Here is a 17,823-nt window from a genome sequence, read left to right on the forward strand (position 1 = left end):
TTCACTCTCTTTCACTCTTTCTCTTTCGCGCAGGTTCGCAAGGCTCGCAGGATGCGGACGGGCAGCAGGCGCGCCCCCCGATCGGGCACGACTCCGTCGGCAACGGGCAGAGCCTGGACCAGATGGTCAACTTCAAAAGGTACGTTTTCGCCCTTCCCTCCCAGTGACATCCTCCTGCTCCATTCCGTTTTGTGTCCACCTGCCCCCTGCCACATGCACACTCATTTGCTTGCCCGTTTGAGGGGGAAATGGCGTACTGTTTCCTTCATTTTTTTGTTTTGTTTCGTTCATTTGGAGCGAAGCAACGCCGTCGATTGCATTACACACCCTCATCCCAAACCATCCATCCATTCCAGTTGTTCGTACGCCCTCCTCATCGACACAATCCTCGCTGCACGGCGCACCACAATCCCTCCTGTCATGTGTACCCTGCCCCTTGCGCTGGACGGAGCGCTCGGTGGGGGCGCTTTTGCTATGCATAAGTCACATTTATATTTCATAACACCACACGCAACGCACCGCTCACACGCCCAAGCTCATGCGTTCGTGAATGTATGTCTCTGTGCGTATGTGTGTGTGTGCGCGTTTATGTGTTGATTCGAGTACAGGGGACATTCCCGGGGACGTAGAAGCCCATTATTCATGAGCCATCCGGTGCGCCGGTTCGATTATGCATCGAAGGGTGCCAACGGTACGGTTTAATCAGAACGCAAAGAACATTAAATTCTCTTCCTATATTCTGTGCTTCCCCTTTCGTCGACCAAATACAAAAACACAAAAAAAAACAAAACAAACCAACAACACACACGCTCTGTCTGCGCAGCTTCCACGAGCGCTTGTTCGGTCTGAATGAGGACGCTTTCGGATTCAGGTGAATATACTTCTTGCTGTATAGCCTTCGTGTGTTAGGCGCTCGTCTCCGTGTGTATGTGTGTGTGTGTGTCCTACACTGTGTGGAAGTTGATAGGTCCCTCGCTCCCCCCCGGGGTGGTAGATGTTGGTAGAGAGAGAACAAAAAAAAAACATACACACACCAGCACAACGAAAAAACCAACGAGTATTTGACAGCTTGTTTCCTGGTAGTCCCTTAGCGCGCTATTAACACCCTGACAGTAGCTGGCATCGCGAAAGAATTGGTTTAAAATTAACAGTCGTTAAAAATTAACCAGAGTCGTTAAAAACTGCTAGAATTTGGCATTGCGAACGCATTGAGTTCATTTGTTAATTTTAACGACTGGTCCTATGCCGCCGTTAAACAAACGACTGTCAAGAGCGTATGCGATACAAATTAACAGTCGTTTAATTATACTGCTCGAATTTTTTCCCCGTGTTTGCCTATATGCGATATCGAGCAGTCGTTAACTGTTTTGACGGTCGTTTATTTTAACAGGAATGAACAACAAATGAACTCGGTTGAAAAAAATGAACTTTAAACGACTGTTAAAAAGAGTTCACTTACTCGCGATGCCGGCTAGTAGTTCGGTAGCAGTTGCTTGAGCACACACTCCAGTGGTTCGGCAAATAGCAGCCGGTTGAAGGTCGTTTTGTTATCGCGATGCGCCTAAAGGTATGCAATAAGTAACGTATCAAATCAACTCTTAGGATTGTGTTGGGAGGACCCGCTGACCTTGATTTGATATGTAACGGTTGATGCTTCCGCCCACAGGACAGCATCACCTTTAACTGATTTACCTTTAACAATTTTGTGGCAATCACGAGCAATTAGTAGGCAACGGTTTTTTGTTTGATTATTTTTTTTATATTTTGTTAAACAGGTTAATCATGAATCATCCAACGATACCCTACCAACATAAAACGGCTTTGAGGGCATTAAGAAGACATTTAAGCCTTTAGTCGCCCTGGAAGGCGAATAACGATATCAACCGAAACTTTCACTTCAGTTCGCTTTGAAACTTTTCACAACTTAAATTCAACAAGAACATATAAATTGCCGTCATCATAACTTGTTTATGTACCGGTTTTACTTCATCATAACTACAACTATCAAATAGAGCAGTGACAATGCATTTGATTCCGAGCCCAAAGAGTGGGAGTTCAAATCCTGATTGTTATGTGAACTTTTTTCTTTTTTCGTATGTGTTTCTATTCATATTAGTAGCTTCTTGCTGCAATAAAAAAGTATGAAAAAATATTTTATTAAACAAATATAATGGCTCCTCGTTAAAATCATAAAAATATGCTCACATTTCATTTGCAGGATGGGTGCAATATTTATTTTAATATTTTTTTTAAATGAGAGCCATCGAAATGAGTTTAAATTAACGCCCTTCAACGTTCTTGCGTGTAACCACCGAACGTTGTTTTCAATAGTGCAAACGTTGCAAACGAAATGCAAACGTTGTTTTCAATAGTGTGAAATAGCTTAGAGCTTAACGCAAAAAAAAACAAACACCTAGATCGTGCTATCGAATCTCAAACACATCGCTAGGCGTCGCTACAACAGTGCAGTGTTAAAATCACTTGTAAGGTTTTCTTTTGGCAGTTGCAAATTCAAATTTAAAATTTAATACAACATTTTTCACATACATTGAATAACCGTTAAATGCTCTGCTAATTGGCTTTAATTCGATTACGGCGATTACAAGGTGATTAAATGGCAATTGTCATAAATTTGCGAGCTGGGTAATTATAACAACACTAACAAAAAAAAAATATGTGTAACCTTAACTCAGATTGTGTACCTTCAGGCACTCAGGGAAGTTGTTTTGTAAGGGGATTTTGTGATCTTCAAAAAAAAAAAAAAGAGTTGCATACTCATTGGGCGCAAATGTCTGGCCAGTGGTACGCTTCTAATGTTTTGCATACCGCAAGGCGCTAAAAGGAGCTTTAGGTCACAGAAAAACAAATGGTTGTACACTTTCAGGCGCTGATTACACGAAGCGGAACCTTTGTTTTGTTGAACACCATTGCATACTTTTAGGCGTTTCTTATTAAAAATCACTGCACAGCGACGTGCCAAATTTTATCGTATGCACCACGCTCGAAATACAATGATGCACAGATACAGTGTGTGACAGTTGTGAACGATACTGGGACTATACTTTCTGACGCACAAAATTTACCTTTAAAGCCTTAATTGACCTTAGTGTTTCAGCATTAATCACCGTTTATTTTAAAGCGAAACCCCAAAAACAGAACCTCCTCAACCATCGATTGGTCGTATTGGTATTTCTTTGAAATTCGCCCGTCACAACCGCCATCAGCAACATCAATCGAGAAACACTGCAACGACTATGACTTGTAGCTTTCAGCAAGGCGACGACACCCGGCATCCAGCCTTGTCAATGATTGCGTGTATGTGTGTGTGTGTATGTGTGTATCAACAGCGTCGCGTCAGTCGTGTATCGATCTCGAAAGGCAAAGTCGCCCGGCGAGCGGCGCAAGCGAGTTCTTCTTGCGCGTACCGTATGTTCGAAATTGAACCACTTCCAATTGGCACTAATTGGCAAACATACCGTTTTTGATTCCACTTTTTCTTTCCCAAGTTTTACCACGCAAAATTCGTCCACTCTCCCTTCCCCCATTACCATTCGGAGCACCAGCTGGGGGCAACAAGATCGATCGGGCTGAGCGAAATCCGAGCCGTTTGTGTGAGATGCAAATTCCGAGCCATGGCGAAAGTAACACCACAGTGAATCCACAAAACACACAAATCCACCTCGCTGTGTTATAGTGCTTTCTCTTTGTCTCTTTCTCTCTCACTCTCTCTCTCTCTCTCTCTTTTTCTATAGCAATCGAATGCATTTTGGTTTTGGCATTTTTTGCTGTTGTATTTTTTCGCCTTTTATTTAATTTGTTTTGCCAAATATTTGATGTCTTATCCTTGGTTTCGATTAAAATGTGTGTGTTTTTCTTTCTTTTTCCTTGATGCACACTGATGTATCCTATCGGTTTGGCTTTTTTACAACTTTCGTTATTGTTGTTATTAGTTTTGCAATAACATTTCGCTTGTGTTCACTGCGAAACTTGTACTAAAAGAGCTATGAATTTGATTTGCCTCGGTGGGAATTAATGTACACAACAACAAAGCAAACCAAACAAATAATACAAGCGCCACAAGCAAACGACAACACCAGCAAACACATCCATCTGCGAAGTCGCTCGAATGGCCTAATTCATGTGAATTATTTCTCTCTCTCTCTCTCTCTCTCTCTCTTCTCTTTCTTTTTCCTACCTTCTCTCCGTTCCCTGGATCCCTGTTTCCCACCATTTCTCTCTTTCTCGCTCTCTCTCTCTCTCTCTTTTTTTGTACATTTCCTACCCTCTTTGCAGCGATTTCGAAGAGGTGCTCTTGCCACCGATTGTCAAAAGCTCGACCTACCGTTCGACGCTGCGATCGGCGCCGAGCGCGCGGTCGTCCCCCTCGTCCGCCCAGGGCCAGGGACGGTCGCAGCCGCCCGCCGGACAGCCGGGGGGTAGCTCCGGCCACTGTCCGGCGGAGGGCAGGCCCAGGTCGACCATGCGGTCGAAGTGTGACCCAAGGTTGGTAGAAGGGAAGGAAGAGGGAAGCGTGCCTCGGCTTGTGCGACATCATCACCGCCCAGCACCAGTCACCGCCCTTTATATAATGTTTATGTTTACACGATAAAATACACATACACACATACATATCTATATTCACACGCTCACTCACACAGACATGCTGACATGCATACGTGTGGAACACACGTGTTCGTTTGCTCGTGCCGTAACCGTGTTCCTTTTGTTTATGTTTTGTTGTTGGTTTTTTTTTCGATGTTTATATTTGTGTTTTTGTGTGAGTGATGCTTATTATTGAATGGACTCTTGTTGTTGTTGGTTTTGTGTGAGTGTGTGTTGTTTTGCGTTTTTCGAAGCGCCATTTTGTACCCCTGTCTCCTGTTTATGCATGCAAAGTGCACCACGAGCAGCGCTGACGGTGCCTACTGGGCTGCTGTGCGATTCTGCGCGACTTGTTTTGGGGTTGCACGAGGGACCACTTGGCACGGCTCGCTGTCAGGCAGCCCGAAACTGTCAGCAAGCCGTTTTTCAGCGCTTATTAAGCAACGCATGGGGACGCAGGTTCTGCTCGACAGTTATTTTGATTTTTGTTTTTTTTTTTTTCGGGTAGCTTGGGGATCATTGGGGGTGGTCATGTGGGTGGTTAATTTGATGGGATGAAGGATGGAATTGTAGAGGGACATTATAATATGCATTCCAGAACGGGTAGGAAATGGTTTGGGACATTTTTTTGTTTAATGAAACCGGGACAACAACGCTAAACAAAACAAAAGATAAAGAATTAAGGAAAAGAACATTGGAAAGCAAAAAAAAAGAGAGAGAGAGAGAGAGAGAGAGAGAGAAAGAGAGAGAGAGAGAAAGAGAGAGAAAAGGAAAGGAAAGATGAAAAACATTAAATATTAGAACGTAAAAAAATGATCTCCCAATGAACCAAAAAAAAAGAAGGAAAATCAAAATGATACTAACAAAAAATAATTTGAACAAAAACAATAAGAGCAGCAAAACAAACCAAAAATCAAAAATGCTTAGCCAAAAAGAGACAGAAGCTTTCCAGAAGCAAAAAAGCGAAAACCAAAACGACAAAAAAAAATGTACACACTGCTCTATAAAAATTATAATAAGCAGTGTGTATTGCATATCTTTAGGCGCTATCAGTTAGCCTAGAAGTAGTGTAATAACGCTTGCCAGTGACCGTAACGGTGGCCAAAATCACAGCCAAAAATTGAGAGTGAAGTGCGCAATACATTTATGTAAGCTCTGTGGTAATGCATTACTCTTACGATAGTGATTTGAGAAAATGCGAAGTAGATAACAAGGCTTTGTAGCGGCTAGGCTAACGTACAGGTCCGCTTGTTGTGCAGCTTCTCCAGTAGTAATCGTTGGTGTGTGTGTGTGTATGTGCGAGTGTTTTTCTTCTTAGTCTTACATTACGGTTAGCGGTTTCGTTTAAATTAATCTTTTTGTGTTGTTTTTGTTTCGTTTTCTTTCTCTTTTTTCTTCATTTAAACAAAAATCCCCTCAAATCTAATCCCTACTGCACCACGCCGCACCACAACGCACAACCTGTGCCCGCCCGGGGGATCGACGGATGTCCTGGCCGTGCTGGTTGCCCGCACAACCTGCCCCAATATCGGCACAAACGCGGGCAAACGATTCGATTCGGCTTGCGGCTGGTTTCCACGATACGTTAACCGAACATATTTCGCACCACATTTCGCCCGGGCGGTTTCGGTTCGCGTTTACCGCTTCTGCGTCGCCCACTGCATCCTCGGTCACCATTCCGCTTCGTGCGTTATCGGTTCTTGGTTCGCTCGTCCCGTTCTGCTCGTCGTCGTTCTCCTTTTCACATGCCTTCGATCACTCTCTCGCTCGCTCTGTCTGTTCCACTCAATGCGGCGTTTCCTAACCCTTTGACCAGTAATTTGCTGGAGAAAACAACGGATGCTGTAATTAAGGCATCGAAAACGGGTGACTTGGTGATGGTAAGTTGCAAGGTCAAGAGGGTTTGCGCCCCGGAGCCAGTGAGTAGGCGCTCTGTGGCTGCCTGGCGCACTGCCAGAATGTCGCTACGTTGTACCGGGGGTCCGTTTTGTTTGATGTTGTTCTCGGCCGCCGCCTCCGCCACCATTATCTCCGCCTTTTTCATCTCATCTGCGGCACCGATCGGTCGGATAAGGAATCTGGCTCATTGATCGGCTCATTTCCCTGGACTGGCTGACGCGCTTTACCGACACAAAACCAACCTTTCCCTCTCTTTTTTCCCTCCATCTTTCGCACAGTTAAAGGATCTCCATCTGCAGGGCTACTCTCTTCTCTCCATCGACTCGACCGGCCAGACTGCCCTGCATCACGGTGCCCGCTGCGGCCACAAGGACATCGTACGCTATCTCATCTCCTACGCACCGAACTCCATCATCAACATGATAGACAACGAAACGTAAGTAAGCAGCGCTAGTGACTGAGGAATGGGACAGTGAAGCGAGAAATGCAAAGAATGTAATCTAATGTCGAAAGACTTGTAGCTACTGGGATTAGAGTATCTGTAGGTACAGTTTATGAATTAAAATAAAATTCTGTTTGGGCTCAGGAACAGTTCCAGCACCGGTTTGTGTTCGTAAACAGTTCTAGGGCCTTTAGGAGTTTACGACCTGTTCCGGAACCGGAAAAGGTTCTAGTTCAGTTCTAGGACCAGCATCGGTTCAAAATTAGTTCCAAGAACGTTCCAAGATATAGCATCAGGATCAGCTTCAGGACAGTTTTAGATTGAACACGAGCTCTAGAGCCGTAATAGGTTGAGGATCAGTTCTTAGATCGATATGAGTTCAGGATCAGTTTCAGGATCGATACGGGTTCAAGATCAGCTCTAGTATGATCTTGGGTTCCAGGTCTTATATAGGTTCAGTTCTGTTCTGCTTCGGTCCTGGAGCTGATATTTAAGTTCCAAGAGCAATAGGACTTTAGAATCAGTTTCAAAATTAGTGTGCGGAGGAGTATGGGCCCAGGATCAATTCAAGGATTGGTATGAGTTCAAGATCAGTTCTAGGACCAGTATGGGTTCTGATTAGTGAAGAGAAAAGTGGAGTTTTCGTCTGAATCGATTCCAGAAAACTTGGGAGTTAGAAGTTTTCTGGAATCGATTCTGAATCAGCTCCACAAATTGGTTCCGGAATCGAAACCGGCTCCGAGATCAGAATCAGCTCCGGAATCAGAATCGGTTGTGCCATCTCTATAAGAACAGGCATTTGTGTGCTACGATTTTGTTGCAGCATTTTGTTGATAGCTTTCGCGGGTCGATACCGATTCCAGAGCCGATTTTGAAACCGATGCAAATATAGTTTCCGGACTTGATTCGAGAGTCTCAGTCGGCTCTAGAATTAGCTCCGGAGTTGGCTCTGGAATCGGAATCGATTCCAGCATTGGAATCGGCTCCGGTATTGAGTCCGAACACGGTATTGGAGCTCCCACCACTGGTTCTGGTATGATTGTAGACTGCTACAGCTTCGGTCCCGAAACTGATGCTGGAAGTTCCAGGATCGATGTGGATTTAGGATCAGTTCCAAGATCAGCGTGGGCTCAAAATCAGTTTCATTACATAACTGGTTGTTTTATGTTTTGTAGCTGTTTGCTGTCTAGTAGTTGGCAAAGCAATAAGGAACTAACCAGCTCCAGCCGAGCTTTCCTCATTCCAACACTGCAAGTGAATGTACGCTTTTGTCCACTGTCGCACCATTGCATCACTATCGTTCCCCCTTATCTGGTTCGAAGGACCAAATGTGGGACGGCTAAGAGGTGTTAACACTTCAGAGTGAGTTCCACTCGCTCAATCGCCCCGATCGTCCGCTATCAAGCCATCGAGCGGCTCCGAACCGGGCCCATTCTTCATCCGATTAATTACGACCCATTAAGTCTCTCTGTCTCTCGCTTCCCAACAGGGGACAGACGGCACTGCATAAAGCGGCCGCCGGACGGCAGCGCAGCATCTGCTACATGCTCGTCGCCGGCGGTGCTAACCTCAACATCCAGGACAATGACGGCCGTACCGCACGCATGCTCGCCTCCAACGCGGACGACTTCGAGCTGGCATTCTACCTCGAGAGTGAGTACCTAGAGCACCTCGTTTCACATTTTTCCTTAGCGAACAGCCCCAGCGTGCAGAGTGAGATTTTTAACCAATCTTTGAATGATTTTCCCCTTTTTTTCCTGCCCCTCCACACTTCCTGTCCCTCCGAAAGATCAAGAGCAGTTTCAGCTTATCGACTTCCGAAGCAACAACATCTGAAGTGCAGTTCGGAGCACACTAGCCCACACCCTCTCCCGGCGACCGATAGCGATAGAGGGGAAGAAGAGGTAGGGGTTTACTTGCTGCCATGGCTAATTTATACTGCTCACGAAGGGATAGGGAGAAAGGAATGCCAGCAGCAGCAACAACAATCAAACAACACGTCGTTCCAGCCGTGCGTGGCGTATCGGTACGATCTCGCTCGCACCCACAACCCGCTGGGGAGGGGGGGGGGATCGATCGCTTTTCCGATCTCGAAGACAAGACCAAGCGGGTCCCCCCAAATACCACGTAGCGTGTGCCGTCAGTCCTTCCACGGAGTCCGTCCCCCGTACGAATTATTCGCTTTTTGTTTTGTGTTTCTGGCCGTGCAACGGAGTGCGGTTTGACGGTTTTTGTTCGATAGTGTCGATGGTTCGTGTGGCGATAGCAGTGTGTGGCGCGTGGTTGCAGGCGTGAACACGTAGTGAGTACCGTGTGGAAGAGAGACAGGGAGAACAGCACATCGAACCGAGCGGAACGAAAGAAGTGACACAGCGGACAGCTGCGCCCAGCAATTGGAACTGGAAATAATACAACACACACGTACACTCAGACACATGCACACTCATGCAGGCACTCACTGCACACTAAAATGATATCACACACGAAAAGATCCGGCACGTAGCCTAGCGTTTGCGGCACAGGACAGTATGAATCTCTCGGCCAAACTATTGCAACGTACTATTAGCTATTATTACAAACGCCGATACGTCAACAACACTACTACTATTACTATTAGCATTTGTCTCTTGTACCGGACCGTGCGCTGCCCAATTCTACTAAGGTGGATGTATGTGTGTGGAACTTTTTGTGCAGCGCGTGGTGCCACCAAACTAGCACTAGATGTTTGTCACTTACACACACAGTCACACAGTGTAGCCGATTTTGATGCCACTTGCGAACATACATACACACACACACACAGAAACCCAAACCATAAAACACTAATCACAGCGAGTTTTGCGGAGCGGGAGATATCTGTCAAAAACAAAGTGTGTGACGATTTGCTGTGACGGAGCAGCAGAAGGGCAGAGCAAAAAGTAAGAAATAGTAAAAAGAATACAAATACATATACCGATATAAACATATATTTTAATACAACCGCCCTTTAAAAGTGTTTAGTAAGTAACGCTGTAGCGTGGCACCAATAGGCGAACGGCCACGCGTAGCGACAAAAGGCCGGACAAACCAAAACAAACAAACAAAAAAAAAGGTTGACAGTGCCGTTGCGACGTCATTTGACGTTTTCGCTGAAATAGTGTAGTGGTGATTCGATTTCTAGGGAGGTAAAAAGCTAAAACCTCTGTGTGTAGTTTAAATTTCTTTTCCCATTTTTAGTGTTTCGTACACACTATACGGTACTGCTATGGTTTGTGAAACGTACGTGCATTGTGAGAAATTACGTTTGCACTTTAAAACACAAAATGACTTCTATAGAAAAAAGAAACTAAGACAGATGAACTATCTTTTCATAAACATTGCTTCAAGGGTAATTATTTAAGATAACTTGGAAAAAATCTACAAGCTTGCAAGCTACCTTCCGTCAGTTATCCTTAATTTCCACCTTGGCAGACGAAGACATGAGTGTAGACATGTTTTTAAGTTCTCACTTCGACAGATTTGTTGGAGTAGAGCATCGACATCATGTCGGTGCAGAAATACTCGATGAGATTTCTGCTATGATTGCTACGAGTTGTGGCGTCATTGGCTGCCGCAGCGAAACCAATGGACGCCTTCACCTTCCTGTCATGTATGTTAATGTTGCCTCACTTGTTTGGCCATCACGGTTAGCGGTTGACTGATAGAGGACTGTCAAATTTTGTCTGCTGACCCCATGGGATACTATTGTTGAAAGTGAAATCGTGAAGCCGATAGAAATTGGAAAGAATTTAATTAGTAATTGTTCATGATCCCATGATCGTTCAAGGGAAAAGATCTGTTTTTTTTTTAATATTTTATTACAGTTTGTTAGTCAGCCGTGTTTGCCAAAGTTAGTCTAAGCATGCTGTCGCTGTGTCGTGGCCACGCACCAAATAGTGTGATGTTTCTCAATGTCTAGTTGTGCCCATAAGCCAAACAACACAAAAAAAACAAAACAAAACAAAAATAGCATCCATAGAGTCTAGGTTTCGTCAAGCGCAAGGCACATCCAACAACCAAAAACAAAGCACCCTCACACGCAACCACACGCTCCCAATGTCTAAATTCCAATTTTACTAGCCCCCCTCCCCCGCCCCTCCCTTCCTTTCGTCACCCTTTCCAATCATACCCGCAAATACACACACACACACACACATACAGACAGCACACGTGGACGATGTAGTAGCGCGATACCGTAAAGTCACCGGTACCTGCTTTGTGAAGAGTAGAACAAGGGATTTAACCAAAACAAAAGTAACTAACCTAAAACAAAACAATCTGAACGAACATCACACACGTGGTGGTTGCTGATAGAGAGCGAGAGAGAGAGAGAGAGAGAGAGAGAGAGAGAGAGAGAGAGAGAGAGAGAGAGAGAGAGAGAGAGAGAGAGAGAGAGAGAGAAAGAGTAGCTGGCAAAGCTTGGGTCAATGATTGGACCCTGCAAAAGGATACTTCAACGGGCTGGTATAACAAAAAAAAAAGAAACAAAGAAGGTTTGCAGAACTGAGACACAGCACTAATGTCTAATCGGAATCTCGAGCATCGTGCAGGAGCAGTCGCGGAGCAGTAGTGAGTAGTAGTAGTTTGAGCGGAAGCGCTAGTGCTAAGAGAACTTCTTCATAGATGATGATTATATACTTATACATGCATATTATACTTATACATATATATATATATACACACACAGATGGGCAGGCCACTGGGCCCCTTCAGCCCCTTGCCCTCCCCTCCCCCTCCTCCGTTTCCCCACACATGGGCGTTAGGTAATTATTATTCCTCGTCGATAGTTCAGACTCTAGTCAAACATCATAGTTTTTATTCAGGCAAAACAATAGCAAAAACAACAACAACAACAGAAAAGACCACGTTTTTGTCTCATGATATATTATATATATATATATATTTAATATATTATATATAAACATATATCTATGCGATGTTACTCAATGTGTACCAACTCAAGATCAACGAAACGTTCAATAACATGCGATACTGGTAAGAACAGGCGGCAACGGCCTCTTTTCAACCTGTAAAGAGACAGCGAGCGAGAGAGAGAGAGAGAGAGAGAGAGAGAGAGAGAGAGAGAGAGAGAGAGAAAGAGAGACAATGAGAGGAAGATAAAGAGAAAGAGAAAGCGAGAAAGAATTAGAATATTTTTCACACGGCTGACAAAACAGCTACGCAGCGCCGTTTCTAGTAAGTCTGCACCAAAAGTTCACAAGATATTCTTATGAAACACATACACACACATACATACATACATACGCATATATACATATATCTATGCACTTACACCATCACAACTTTCCCTTTCCATTGCCCGCTGCACTGGATGAAGGTCGCGCCGTACTGTACGAGGACGCGCCAAACGTAAAAAGCTTGCGTCACCCGCCTTCAGGTGTGCCACAGAAACCAAAATAATAATAATAATAATAATAATAATGAAAAGAACGTCGTGTGTCGTGGGGTGAGAAGTACCATCCTAACCCACCCCGGCACCCAAAACCTGATTAATGATCGCAACCTGAGCCGCGCCGGAGCCGACTGTCTATCCGAGTCGCAAGATTGGCGCGGAATCGCACGTGAACTGGCAGGTTTAACCACCTCTGCAAGCGTGGTACCGGTTCACTGCTTCATTCCCCTGTCTGTGTGTGCGATGGTACGGTTGGCGCCAAAATTGCGGACAAAGAATGCGGATGACTTGGCGGGTTTTTTGTCGCGTGTGATAGATTGCGTTTGATATGGCGTCACCCACCGCAACGGGGGACGCTGTACGCCGTTTCATCGCTTTGCATGCCTTGCGCTGCTGGAATTTCGTTGCGTTCGGTTGGAAGGGCACCTGCCCACCCTACACCCTGCCCCTAATAGAAAATAGAAACTTCTCTCTTGCCTCCCCTTTTCGCCTACTATCCCACTCAAGTAGGCTTTTACTATAATTCTTACCCTTAGTATACACGACCGAGGTTTTTTTAGCAATGCACCTTTTTCTTATTCAAAAAAAAAAAAAACACACACACACGAATAAAAGAAAAACAAATCTGTGCCTTTTCTCTTACTCACCACAAAAAAAGTGTACTCACCATCCTCCCCAATCTCCCCTTTATGAACGATTTGGCTAGGATTTAGATAGTTGTGTACTGTACTTCTACCATATGCCGTATGATTGTTCACCCTTTTCGCTACTTTCCGGAGAGATAAAATAAAGATATCTAAAAAAACGAGTAAAAAACAAAACAAATCACATCTTTCCCATCCAACCTTACCGGGAAGGAAACGGGTTGGGGAGGGGGGGGGGGGGGAAGAAACGATTCGCGACGCTTGCTGTGGGGCAATCGTAGGCCTGTAAAATTCACCACCCTTTTGACAATCTTTTAACGTAACGTGCCAAAAACAGTCTACGCCCACGCCGGTGACGGTGCCTACATTTAGGCGCTTCGAACAAATGTAACGCCAGAGAGGGGGAGAGAGAGTGTACCATTAACCACAATTTCTTCATCTCATTCTCTCTCTCTCTCTCTCTCTCTCTCTCTCTCTCTTTGCCTCCTTCTCTCCCTCTCTATTCTGTTTGTCTCTTTTGCTCTCATTTGATTGTGACGCCCATCGCCGGTGCCACATTACTGAAATTTACCATTTCCTTTTCTTGTCGCTGTCGCTGGCGGGGCTGAACGGATTCGATGTGGGAACGTAAACCGAAAACGGGAACGCTTGCCATCGGGGAACAGGTCAATTATTAATGCTAAGGAACAATTTGTAAACCCTACACCGGAATGTTTGAATGTAATCTCCGACATCCGTACGTGTGTGTGTGTGTGTGTGTGTGTGTATGTGTGTGTGTGTGTGTGTGTATGTGTGTGTGTGTGTGTGTGTGTGTGTGTGTGTGTGTGTGTGTGAGTGTTTGCCACTGCAAGGCGCAATGGTGTGAATGGTGTGAGCTGTTTTCTACACACTTTCGACGATCCTTCTCTTTCTACTAGCCTCCGGTAACTTACATATGTGTGTGTGTGTCTGATTGTGGTGAAGGAGTGATCGCTACCAACACTACCGTACGTACACCATTGAAACCGTTAGTAGCAACCAAAAAAAAAAACATATAGAAACTATAACTTAACACCCATTATACCTCCGTGCGATCGGTGTCTGCTTTGGGCACCGGCCCCAAGTAGCCGCCCCGATTCACTCGTTCACTCATCCAAGGCTGTTCCCCTACGCACCAGCGCCTCCATATAGAACGGCATGTGCATTTGTATGTATGTGTGTGTATGTGTGTGTGTGTTTGTGTGTGTGGAGGGCTAGCAGGTTCAGCTGAGTGATCGTACCGGATTCAACCCAAACCGAGTGAGACACCAACCGTGCCACAGTCGATCACAGTAAATCTGCTTGTGTGTGTGTGTGTGTGTGTGTGTGTGTGTGTGTGTGTGTGCGGGTGAGCGTGCGTGTGTGTGTGAGCGCGCGAGTCCCACTCAACCCTAACAGTTACTCAACGGCGAGTGCGTAGGATGGTTTTGCTGTGCGTGCAGCCTACCATTTAGGCGCCTACTGCGCCGACAGTTCCACGACATGGCAAGGTGGGCACAGCGCGTAGCCAAAACTAAGCTTTTGAGAGTTTCATGAAAAAATAATCCCTCCCCCTCCCACTCGCTGGATCAAACCAGCTCGGCACCCGTAGACTGACTGATTGTGCCGCCCCAAATGTCCGTCCGTTTTACCTCTTACCATCTCTCACTCTCTCTCTCTCTCTCTCTCTTTTTCTCTTCGCTTTCCATTCGCTCTGTCATTGGTATTTACTAACGTACCAAATCGATAATGATGTATGTATGAGTGTATGTGTGTGTGTGAGATGGCTGTGGATTAGAGAAAAACAAAAACAAAAAAAACATTCTGCGCCATAGCGTAATGTTACCTTGTACAGCGTGTAGCCAATACCTTGTCTAGATCGTTTAGGAAACCGCCTGAATGTATGCTGTACAGCTCTCTCCGTATGCACGCCGGCGCGCGCGCGCGCGCGTGTGTGTTAGCGTGATGTAGTGTACTGTAGCATGTAATATATGTGGAAATAATTTGATAGAAAGTCTGTGTGCCCCTAGACTTTTTATGCAAACGTATTTTCGGCATTACAACAATTAACGGCCTCCTCCTGCTCCCCGCGCCCCTGCGCCGCCCCTGCGACCGGAGTGGAGGGAGTTCATTGGTGCGCGAGGGTCTTGCGAGGGAGTCGGGTGGGTGGGTGGCTGATTTGCTAGGTTGCAGGGCTGGATGGAGCTGAGAAGCAAAATTCAAAAACAAAAGTAGCAACAAAAAAAAAAAACACAAAATTTAAATTCCCGAGTCCTTCCCAGGTTGGCAAAAAAAACAAAAAAACAACGAACAAAACAAAACACAGTGATCCGCAAAACCCTCGTACTGAACTGTGTCACTCAATCATTCAAGATTCTAAATTTTTATAGCAAGAATATTAGTAAAAAAATGGAACAAATAAAACCCAACCAACAAAACAAAATCGATGGGCGACTTGTTTTGGGAATTGGCACTGTGAACTTTTTGCATTTTGTTGTTGGTTTTACCGGACTGTTTGGGGGTGTGGGGCGTACCGAAGTGGGCAGAAGTGTGTTCCCATCAATTTGGAGTAGGCAAAAAAACCCTCACCCCCCACAACGGTTAGTTAGATAGCAAAAAGTGGAGCTGTAAAAAAAAAGTAAACGCACACTTGTGCAGGTTCGTCGCTCAACATTTTCCGGTTTGCTGCGTGTTTCTTCCAAAGCAAGCGAGCAGTAAAACGAAAGTTGACGCTCTACCTCCTCCAAATTCCCTTCATTCCTTGCCCTCCCCTTCCCCCCACCCTTCCTCTTCCCTGGACAAATGTATCGAATTGGCAATGAACGATTAGGCAACCCGATTGGCAACCCGTACTAAAACAAAAGTGAGAGAAGAAAACAAAGGAGATATTTGCACTCCCTGTCTAGCAGCAGCATTTGCGTTCGCGTTTGCCACCCGCAGGTTGCGTTTACCGAACTGTAGCGAAAAAAAAAAGCGCAGCAAAACCCTTTCACCCCCTGTCCCAAGTCTGGTGGGGTCCTAAACATCAGGGATGTAGCCGTAAGGTCAATGCCGAAAATGACAGCAGGCGGGCAGGCGGGAAGCGGCGGCGTTCCATCTGAGCGTCTAGTGCTGGGCATGCGGGAGTGCATACCTTGCAGGCGCGTGACTTCTTTTAAGTGAAGCGCGTAGCAGAGCCGCGCCCGTTCCTGCGTGCCGCCGCTGTGACGTAATCGTTCTTCTTCTTCGGTAGTTTAGCGAATTGTTAGTACATGTTTGTCCGTCACTAGAGACACTATCACTATCTCTCTTTCTTTCTCTCTCTCTTGCTCTTTCTCTCGCTCTCTCTCTCTCTCTCTCCCTCTATCTATCTATTTATCTCTCTCTCTGTCTCTGTCTCTGTCACTCCTATTCCCTATCTTTCCTGTCGGTGTGCCTTCACTGTCTGAGTGTCTTAGAGTGTTTTGTACAGTAAGACGTACCTCCCAGCGTACAGCGCAAACACACCAAACACAGCTAGCGCTTTGCGTTCCGATCATCATTTTGTTTTCCTTTGCTTTTATTACCTTTTATTCCTTTTTTTTCTTAGTTTCTTACAAACGCTGACGCAAAATTATACCAACTCTAAGGCGTATTTTTCCTTGGCGTGCCTAAAACTGGCCTAAAAAATTGAGGAAATAACTACTACCACTGTTTCGAACACATTCAGACAGTTCGTGCGCGTGTGCTTTTTGTGTAAAGCGAATTAACGCGGTAACCGATAACACCAAACTTTTGGAACAAAACAAAAAAAAAACAATGCCTAAATCACGTGCCATACGTGGGATTTTCCGTCTGTTGTATCGCGGAAAAAATACCACATGACTAGAATGAGAGAAAATAGAGAGAGAGACATAGAGAGAAAGGGAGGGGGGGGAGGGAGAGAGAGCTAGAGAAGTGAATGAAAAAAAAAGAAATATGGACTAAGAGAGAAGAAAAGAAGCAACAAAAAAAAAGAAATTAAATCATGTACCTTTCTAAAGCGCGTTGGAGAAATACACTCTCACAAACACACAACCACACATCCAGTTAGTATACAATCACACACACACACACACACACACACACACACACACACACACACACACACACACACACACACACACAGAGCATACATAACAAATAAAAACACGCCACAACGAAAGAGAGAATCAAACTAATCCTCCCGGTCCAATGACCCTCTCTATTGGAAAGCCTTTGGACCCGGGTTTGTAAACGTCACTAGTACCTTGACCCAGTAGCATACCTGTACCGTACTGTCTGCTGTTTTATATGGTTTGTATTTCGGTTTATTAATTTGTGTTTTTTCGTTGTGTTATTTGCTTCCCTCCATTTCGGACAAAGCGTATGGTTATGGTTGTGTTAGCGTTTCGTTTGCACGAGAACAAATAACGAGTGTATGCATGTATGTGTGTATGTTCACACATTTACAATCAGATGGACATGTACATATAGCGTTTTAAGGCGCGCGCGTATACCAAACCTGAGCTGGCTTGCTGCGTTGATTTTGCTTTCTACCCCGCTTTCGGTTCCACCGGCCTGCGTTTGCGTTTGATCGGACTTTTGGTGTATGTGGTGCGTGTGTGTGTGTGTGTGTGGATGTGTTGGCGCAAATGTTGCAACCGTTCCGTCTGGCTGTACGCGGGAGTGTTTCAGTTTGTACTAGTAGTCGTCTTTTCTTAGCAGCCGCACCTTATTATGGAAACAGCCGTAAGAATTCTAAAACTTAAAATCAAACTAGGCTAGCGCTGTACGACGCGTGTATTGCCGCAGGCGATCGGAGACCACAG

General features: G+C 45.2%; 1 protein-coding gene across 10 annotated transcripts in view; it reads left to right on the forward strand.

Moving 5' to 3' along the window:
- The window catches only part of LOC1271726 (eye-specific diacylglycerol kinase), a 129,008-nt gene extending 119,532 nt beyond the window's left edge, over nucleotides 1–9,476 (forward strand). For 7 of the 10 annotated variants that reach the window (XM_061649625.1, XM_061649373.1, XM_061649499.1 and 4 more), the window contains 6 exons: nucleotides 34–139; nucleotides 824–871; nucleotides 6,419–6,482; nucleotides 6,780–6,937; nucleotides 8,433–8,596; nucleotides 8,733–9,476. In XM_061649625.1, coding sequence (XP_061505609.1) covers nucleotides 34–139; nucleotides 824–871; nucleotides 6,419–6,482; nucleotides 6,780–6,937; nucleotides 8,433–8,596; nucleotides 8,733–8,779 — 587 coding nt within the window. In that variant the 3' untranslated portion in view covers nucleotides 8,780–9,476. Of the gene's footprint in view, nucleotides 1–33; nucleotides 140–823; nucleotides 872–4,293; nucleotides 4,504–6,418; nucleotides 6,483–6,779; nucleotides 6,938–8,432; nucleotides 8,597–8,732 lie in introns of those variants that run through there. The other 3 variants (XM_061649729.1, XM_061649803.1, XM_061649866.1) reach the window with 3 other exon arrangements.
- The last annotated feature ends 8,347 nt before the right edge of the window (nucleotides 9,477–17,823 follow it).

This window comes from Anopheles gambiae, chromosome X (assembly GCF_943734735.2).
Source record: "Anopheles gambiae chromosome X, idAnoGambNW_F1_1, whole genome shotgun sequence".
Lineage (NCBI taxonomy): Eukaryota > Metazoa > Arthropoda > Insecta > Diptera > Culicidae > Anopheles > Anopheles gambiae.